Genomic DNA, 9712 nt, shown 5'->3' on the forward strand with positions numbered 1-9712 from the left:
TTGTATATTTTTTATTTATAATTTTAGTTGGAGTGGTGTATTAGCTGCCTTTGAATAGTCAACAAATATGTTACTAGTATACTGATAAATATTTGATAGACTGATACATAATCAAGTAACAAATGTATATATCAATGAATATTTAAAACTTTTTGGGTGTATAATTATCTTTTTTTTTTTTTTTGTCAGATTAATTAGACGTAATACACACAAAATATTTGGTCATCACTACCTGATTACTGTCGGATGGTCAAGACATCTGGTTGACCGTTAGCCCTCTTATATGCTTCCATATAGTAAAGTGACATCATCCAGATCATGTGTTGAGACAATTTGGTCTGCGACAAATAGTACCTTCGTTGTACTATACACTCCTGGCACTACACCGATTGATTTGAGAGGTAAGCACGACCAAGACTAACATCAAATTCATGCATAATATATGTCCTACTAGCGTGCATGTCATGATCGTTGTGCACAAGGAGATATAACAAATGGACCAGTTGTATCAGATGACTATTTTTGTACGATTCAATCATGAGGCGATTTATCACACCGACAGCGCTTACTATTACTACATGGTAAGAGATTTATAATCTTATAATTTTCAAATATATGATATGAATATTATTTAATATTAATTTTTTCATCGTACAAAATAATTTTATCGAAGATGTACAACAATATTCAGTACAACACAATTTACTAGAGTTGGGTTCAATGTGTTACTAAATATTGGTTAACATAGAAAGTATTATTCAACAAACAAGACGACTCAATGTTGCTGACATTGATCGAAGACGTATTCGTCGTAGATGACAACGACAACAAGGCGAAACTAATTTAGAGGCATACGAAGACAATCCCCTGTGACATAAGTGCCAACGGGGTTGTCTTTAAACTTTATGTAAACTTCTATTTTGAAATTAAAGAACTAATTTCTTTTTTTCTAAGTAAGACTCTACCATATACATGAGATCTGTTTTTTTTTTTTTTTTTTTTAATTCATAGAGAGATGTACTACTTAATCAAGTCAAAATTATTTTTAATATGGGTGCAGACTAATTGAGTTTTCATTGCAGATTAAATATATAATTAAGTTTATTAATGAAGAAATTTGTTAGCTTAATTAAAAAAAATTCAAAATCGAAAAAGACTAAGGCATATCATGGACCTGGTCCACGAGTATGCCTTTGACCAGTCAACCAGTACTGACATGGTGCTGACTTGGTGTTGACTGGATGAAAAGCTAATCGTACCGGGTACACGATTATCCTTCCCAAAAACTACTCCATTTTTGTCAATACTTTCCATTCCTACCTATTTTTTAAAATTCTTTATCATTTACCCCATTTTTGTCATTAGTTTGAAAAAATCACTATATTCTTGAACTTTATCCCACTAATTTATGACTATGAATTAAAAACCAGGTTTTAGTGAAGAATCAAGGTTTAGAAAATAAATCTTAAGAACTAGGAACCAAATTAAAACGAAACTTAAATCTCAAATATAAAATAATAATATTTTAAAATCTAAAGTGCTAAATTTAAATTAAATTCAAAACTTGGAGTAAAAATGTAAAAATTTGGAACAACTAAAATCATATTCTTCACTATAATAATGAATATCAGTGAAGCCCAACCGAGACCTATTCCTTATCTTGTTATCCATATACCACTGGGACACCCATACAATGGCAATGGCGATTACAACGGCAACGGCAAATGGCCGATGGAGCTTTACAACATTGAGGTCAGCGCTACCCTCTGTGAGATCAGAAATTTGTACTCCCTCTCGCGTTAGCTTCCCGTTGTCTAATGTTCGAGTCAATAGCAGAACCTGCAGCAAACCAATCGCCTCCTTTTCGGGTCTATGCCCCTTAAACCCCCTCATTTCTACTGGCTTACCAGGTAAGACCCTCTCACTTGTTACTTTGGTCGCCCCCTCTAATTTGATTTTTCTTCTGCTAATTCATGCGTCTATTCTGCTTCTAATTGCTGATTGATTCAGGACCTATGAATTGAATTGTTCTGCAATAATTTATTGTTTTTTTTTTAAAAAAAATATTTATTTTGATATCTATTTGAATTGATACGTCCCTTTGAGCTTTTTCTTGGCAACGTTTTGCTACAAATACTGTACTGGAGTCTCCTGCTAATTCTTTCAAAGGGGTTTTGTTGGTGCCTTCATGGACACCTTAACATTTAGGATCTGGTTGATGTTTCGATTGTATTTCTAGGCCTGAATTATGAGAATTGTACCCATTGAAGTTGGTGCATTTTCGGAATTTTTATCATTAAGAGAGTGAATATAAAATGGAAGAAAATAGGAATGCTTAGAATAGTAGGAAGTCCAAATGAATTATTTCATGCCATAGGACTGAGTATAAATATACACAAGGGGATGGGGAAAATATTGCCCACCTCACAAGAGAGAGCCATGTGGTACAAAATAATGCAAGTGTAACAAATCAAACAACACCGTTTGCAAGTGAATATATTTCCATTCCTGCTGCATTCTGTATGTGGAACTCTTGTCAACTACCGGATTGGACTAACTGGTTTTATATGGCTCGTCACAGTTCCAAATTATTTGGAAGGGTTCCCTTTGTGCCTTCGTGGGCACCTTAACATTTAGTATCTGGTTGATGTTTTGATTGTATTCCTAGGCCTGAAATATGATGAATATGCCCATTAAGAGAGTGAACGTAAAACGAAACAGAAAGGGAAGAAAATAGGAATGTTTAGAATAGTAGGAAGCTCAAATGAATTATTTCATTCCATAGGGCTGAGTGTAAATAATAGACGAGGGGATGAGGGAATATTACCCACCTTATGAGAGAGAGCCATGTCAAATCAGAAAACAATAACAAGTATAACAACTTAAACAAACCGTTTGTAGGTGATTTCAAATGTTTTACAGGCAGCATAATTCGTTGTTCCTTTACCATATTCAGACAGGAATTGAAACCCTGTATTTTGGGTACCATAATTGATGTATCGATTAAATAGTGTTATCATTGGTACACGCCAATAATTTTATTCCCAACACCTTTTGCCTATATCACCGAGTGGTCAATATCATGTGCTTGCTTAGTACTAGGTTGAGTACAAACCTTACACATCAGATTAAAGTATTGTGCACATGATATAAATGCTCTAGCATATTGCTCTCATAGAGCTTGTTATTACTTCCACATATCCATTAATGAGCTAAGTTAACGTTTCAACATTATCATTTGTTAGTTAATATGAATCCTAGATGCATCTGTTATACAAATGCTCAGATGCATTCGAGGTTACGAATTTCAGGCCTTAGTGGCCGAGGATTGTACAAGTTTATCCACGTTGAATATTGTAGAGAGTTAGGAAGTTGGCATGTAAAATTAGACGATGTGTGCCGTAAGAGCTACCCCATACACTAACAATTATAATAAAAATGATCTATTGTCAATTGGTATATAAATCTCATCAAACAAGAACAATTATATTAAGATCAATAGCACATGGAATTCCTGAGATTCATATAAGTTTCCGTAGTTTCTTTTGCATGTACTAACTGTTGTAGAACCTGTGATGCGCGTGTCCATCATGCAGATTACAACGGCTTTGAACATAACTTTAAAATTGTTGATAGTGGTAGCCGATTTTTTGCCATGAGACATGGCAAGCGGGTACCTAAGCTAAATAGGCCTCCTGACCAACGACGTGCACTATTGCGAGGGCTGACCACCCAACTTCTTAAGCATGGTCGGATCAAAACCACCAGAACAAGAGCAAGTGCTATGCGCAAGTATGTTGACAAAATGATTACATTAGCAAAAGACGGTTCCTTGCATAAAAGGAGACAGGCTTTAGGCTTCATCTACGAAAAGCAGATTGTTCACGCTTTATTTGCAGAAGTCCAAGATAGGTATGGGGAGAGAAATGGTGGATATACAAGAATTATAAGAACACTGCCTAGGCGAGGGGACAATGCGCCTATGGCATACATTGAACTTGTCTGAATATTGGCCAGTTATGTTTGTGTCCTAGGAATGATAATGAGATTTAATCTTTTTTGAGGCGTTGCCACATGTATGATTATAAACCTTGTATTAATGTACGCTTACCTATACATACATGGTGGACATAAATATTTTGACAAGTCAATTTGGTCTACATTATGTGCGGCTTAGCAATTTGTTTTTGTTTATTTTTTCATTCAAACTACATATAGTGGTCGGCTGGAGGCTCAAGATGACAGTCTACGTTTTAATCTCATAAGATCATCCTCTCTTCACTTTGTTGTCGATCACCCTCCTATAGTTTTACCTCTATTTTTTTCTCCTAATCAAACCTTGCATGGGGCTTTATGATCCTGCATGCATATGCTCCACAGTTGACTGAAAATTAGGAATTTTAATTTGATGTTAGAAGTTTTAGGTTAAATTATAAGTTTGATTACTGTCTTACCTTTTAAAAAAATTATATTTTCAAATCGTGTCCAATAGATTTTTATTGTCTCTTCTATTAAAGAATAATGCTCAAATGTGTTTTAAATTAGGATATCATCATATCATATATTCCTTAGATATCGAGTGTCCTATGCTATGTTAAACATATTGATGGTAAACTTGTATATGTAGTTTCTTTGTAAAAACTTCACAAAATTTGTATTTAGTTCCTTTCTTAAACATTATCAACTTTATCCCACATTATATATGAATATTTTTATTTATGATTTTGGTTGAATACATATATAATTCTTATATGATTAGGGATGAATATAGGTGGTGTTACTTTTGTTGATGGTGTTAATTAGCCATGCATGAATGTAATTGGTTTGTAGTGCTAGCTAATTATACATCTATAAGTAACTTGCTGGGTCTTGCAGCTGTTGGTTTCATTTGTTAGTTCAGTGTAAAATACAGGTTTGCAGGTCTAACTAATTATATATATATAATTGATTCAATATGAGAATCTCTTGTTGGTTCTTGCAATTGTTGGTTTCATTTGTTGATGGTGTTAACTTAGCCATATATGATTGAAAATTTGGATTTGTGTAGTTGGTTATTTGCAGTTCTGTAGTTGCTGGTTTGTAGGTGTCATAGCTAATTTTATATAATTGATTTGGGACATTTATTAGTTGAGTAAAATATAGGTTGCGAGCTATTAGTTTCATCTAGTGAGAATGCAAATTTCAGATTTTCATCTTATTTTGGGTAAAATACTGGTTAGATATGAGGGGTCTAAATGACTTGATATTTTTTTTTTTCAAATAAGTATAGTTGATGGCCAAAGAGTGTCAACAAAAAGGGTAAGTTGACAGCTTTTTGGAACAATTGATAGCCAAAAAATGTCAATATTATCTTACATTGACGTTCTAAAAGTGTCCAAATAGGCTTTCATTGGTGATTTTTTCATGTAGTTGATGGTTGAAAAATATTAATAAACCCTTTTTTGATGGCCAAAACGTCAACAAAGGGTTTTTATGTAAGAGTAAAGAACATGCAAGCGAAAGCAATTCGAATCTAAAGCACTATAATTACATCAATTTTATGGATTAAACATACTTGTTCAAAACTGTAAAATAGAGTTTTGAAGAACAAACCTTGATGTTGCTCAAAATTGAAGCAATCCACCGGTTGTTTTTTATCATGAACACTTCATGGACCACCGCTAGAGTCTTTCTCTGCTATTCTCCGGCCTTAGAACAGATTATGGGATCCAAATTGGTGATGAATTTTTAGGGAAAATGGAGTTTGGTAGAATTTTGGAGCTATGGTTTTGAGAAGAAGAATTCAGCTTCAAAAGCCAGCCTTTTCAACCCCAAATCTTAGTAATTTTTCTTCTATTTAGAGAAGAAATCATGCACATCAAATTCACCTCAAAGTGACAGTAAATTGAAGATTAAATGAATGGAAATTAAGGTGTTTTAAAGAGGAGAAAAATGGGAAAAATCCACTAACTCAAAATTCAACTAATTTTGAAATTTAAATTTTAAGTGAAAATCAGAATTTGAACGTTTCAAATTTTCTCATCATATAGTTCAAAGGTTTCGTCCGATATGAGCTAGCAGGGGACCTAATGGACCTATAGATCATGAGCTCCAACGATCCGAGATTAACCGGCTAAACTCTTTAACCTAGTTAACCAGCATTTGTTAACTAGCGGGATACTCCACTATAGCCTAGTAGCTGCACTTTCCTCATTGTAGATATACTTTTGTCCGCTCGATATAACCACGATTAGTAAGTCGGTTCTTCATATGTTATTTATAATTACAATTAGGTCAAAATTATCATTTTACCTCTATAATTACATCTTGTTCCTTAAGTCTCATTGATCCTCTAATGAACAATTGGTTTGTGGTCCAACTACCAAACTGAATCCCTCTCGGGCCAATGAGAGGGTGTGTCACACCCCGCCCCGAGCCTGCCTCCTGAGCCCGAGGAGAAGCGTGAGGGACTGTAGATACCACTCTTTTGTGATACCTACTGCCCATTTGAACCTTTTAATCTCAGTAAACTTTAAGTCAAGGAAATAAACAACAACTAACTGATTAAGCTCATTTTATTACAACAGTGTAATGTTTATACAACTCTAAAACTTAACTAAAAAGTTTACATTAACAACACTAAAACATTGGAAGTGTGACTGTGGCTGTGGTAGACCTTGACCTTAGCAACACCTTGGAACTTCTCACCTTTCACTACCTGGGAAGAAAAACATAAAAGAAAAGGATGAGCTTCACAAAGCTCAATGAGTGGTAAGCAACTTTTAGAGTCTATTTCAACTCATAAATAACAAGCATATCACAAATACGAAGTTAACACTTAAACCTCAGCAGCCTTGAATGAGTCTGATCTCTACCTACACACATGATAGATAGTTAACTGTTACTAATCATAAACGTTTACTCTCTTGCATTCCCTTTGTTACCTTTATCCTCTATGTGCACATAGCTCCCCTATTATGGGCTCAGAAGCTAGGTCTGTCAGCCCTCTGACCATCCCATATGGGGTCCCTCCCACAGGCTCAGGAACTAGACCTCTCGGTCCCCTGACCATCCCGTGAGGTTCCACTCGGAGCTCAGGAACTAGGTCTATAGACCCTCTGACCATCCCAATCATATAATCTCATTCTCATGCTAATTACTCATTCACAACATAAGAATATACAATTTACTCTAATAGATATGCTTTAAGACTTAAGGAAAATCACCACTCACCTTTGGTAAAGTAGGAACCTTGCTTTGTAGAAGTTCTTTGGTTACCTCGGCTCCCTTTTGAACCCTAAAATCCATATTCAACTTCAAGCTTAGATTACTCAAAATTATAAGCCTTATTTCGAGATATTTCCTTCTACAAATATGCTCTAATATGTCTCAGGAAGATTATCTTAAAATATTAGCTCATAAATTTTCGTGGTTTGGCCGGAATCATCAAAACATCAAGATTGGCTCAAGCTTACCCGATAGCTCGACCCTTTTGTCTTTTCTTCACTCTCCAGCCTAATTCCTTAGAGCTTCTTCTTGAGCAGCCCTCTTTTAGGTGGCTTTGAAATCACTTAAAATGCACGAGTATTCTAGGAGAACTCCTCATCCCAAGTTGATGCTACTTCTAGACTTCCCTGTCCGACAGCATCTCCTCCCCTTAGAACTTTATGATCAACGCATGGCCTTGCTTCCAACATATAGCCTTCATGATTAACGCATAGTCTCCTCCAAATCTATCTTCTAACACTCTTCCTAACATTCTTTGAAGAGGATTTGGCTTATAAATTGAAGAAACACTTGTGGTAGTATTTATAGGCCAAAGGAACCAATCCTTTTCATCTTTACTAAGCCTCAATGCAAGACACCTCCTTCTTTGAAGTTTTTGCACCATGCTTTGCCACCACCTTCTTCCTTGCCATTCACCTACTCTCATGCCACTCACTTGTTTGAGTTGTCTTCCTCATGCATAAGACTTTTTGCATGAAACTCTATTTGTTCATCTCCTACTAACTCAAGCTTCAACCTTCTCTCGGAAAAGCCATTTGTCCGAGTGAGCTTATCAACCTTGCATAACGCAATCCTTAGCACCACTCCATTGTTTAGTCCATCGTGCAGCTCTTGCACTTCATCGCATAGTACCATCGTCTAATAAATCTCTCATTGTCACTTAACAACCAGCCCTCTCGCTGTTTCCAATCGTCTAGTGCCTACGCCCCATCGTATATCACTTATCCTCTGTCGCGTAGCTCAATCGTTTAGCAAACTCTCGCTCTCAACGGTCTCCTCTCAACGATCTCGTACATAGTCTATCGCATAGCTGCTGCGCCTATTGTTTAGCTCCATCGTGTAGCGCTGAGCCTTATCGTGTAACGCATCATGCCCATCGTCTAACGCATCTGCTTATCGTGCAACGCCATCGCCCAGCATCTACGTCTATTATGCAACGCCCATCGTCTAACGCTTTACCTATCGTGCAAGCTTACGCTCATCGTGCAGCACCATCATGTAGCGCTTGCGTCCATCACCCAGTGCCCGCCTAATGCATTGTCTAGCGCCCGCTCAACGTTTAATGCTATCGTATAATGCTATCATCTAGCACTATCGTCCAACTTCTACGCTTATCGTCTAGTGCTTACACTGATCGTATAGTGTCATCGCCTATTGTGTGCCTCAATCGTCTAGCACATCACTTCACATTGTTTAGCGCCGCCTAAAGCTATACGATCGTCCACCCAGTGCCTTACGCTCAAGCTTCTCTCGCTCTCTCCGCTCTCACTCACGTAGCCACAACAGATGAGCAACTCTTGGCAATGCCCCTTGCCAACGTTTTGGCCAACATGCGTCTAACCTCACAATGCATGGTTGCCTTCGGCTTCAACGTTTAACTCCTTTAAACCTCTACTAACTCAGCTTCATCTCATGGGTTTAATTTTTCCTACACCACATGCATAGTTCCTTTTGACTTTACACTTAGCCAAATTTTCACTAGTTAAGGCTCAACCCAAAACTATTCAAGGAAAATCTATTCAATACTTAGAAATTTTCCTTCTCTTCAACATAGGATTTAACTTTCACTTAGTGAATTCCATTCATTACCTGCTTAAGTAAGGAAATTGAAATCTAGGTGTCATAGGGTGAGGCCCCTTATTCAAGACACGGGGTCAAGACTTAAGAGAATAACCTATCTACTATCTCTAAAATCAGATAGGAGGAATTCCATCTTGCAGGACTATGTCCCCCAACTATCTACTCGGTCTTATCCTTAAAATGGTAGGCTTATTGAGTTGGTGAATTCAGGCCACTTCCACCCATGCAAATTAAAGGATAGTCCCTTAGAAACAAGAGTTCATAGTTAGCTCAGGATTAAGATCAAGTTACCTGGATCATCATATTGAAATAGTTAGTCTTAATAGTAAACAACGTTATAAAGTTAAAGTGAATATTTCTCGGTCAGGTCTTATGTAAACTCATTGCATAGGACGCCCTCCTCACATGTCTTCACATGAGTGATTCAGGATCACATCGTTTGTATCAAATACAAAGTGCGCCACATCTATAGTGTCCCCAGTATAAGGTACCCAATCTTATCCTTATACAATAGACCGTTTTGGCTATTACTCAAACTTGATCTACTTTTATGTCTCTGCATATAGTTCAAGTATTCATGCTATAGCCATGGGTTCTTAGTTTATTGGATTTAGGGTTTTTAAATTCAATTCACATATTCGATAAC

General features: G+C 36.5%; 1 protein-coding gene across 1 annotated transcript; it reads left to right on the top strand.

Annotated features, from left to right (window-relative positions):
- The first annotated feature begins 1657 nt into the window (after nt 1-1657).
- LOC150030018 (large ribosomal subunit protein bL17c) lies at nt 1658-4160 on the top strand. The gene is made up of 2 exons (XM_090310159.1): nt 1658-1910; nt 3597-4160. The coding sequence occupies exons 1-2, from the start codon at nt 1694-1696 to the stop codon at nt 4004-4006; spliced, it is 627 nt and encodes a 208-aa protein (XP_090166285.1). The 5' UTR covers nt 1658-1693; the 3' UTR covers nt 4007-4160.
- Nucleotides 4161-9712: the final 5552 nt, after the last annotated feature.

The sequence above is a fragment of the Benincasa hispida genome, unplaced genomic scaffold (assembly GCF_027475165.1).
Source record: "Benincasa hispida cultivar pf3 unplaced genomic scaffold, pf3_genome.v1.1 HicScf688, whole genome shotgun sequence".
Taxonomy (NCBI): Eukaryota; Viridiplantae; Streptophyta; class Magnoliopsida; order Cucurbitales; family Cucurbitaceae; genus Benincasa; species Benincasa hispida.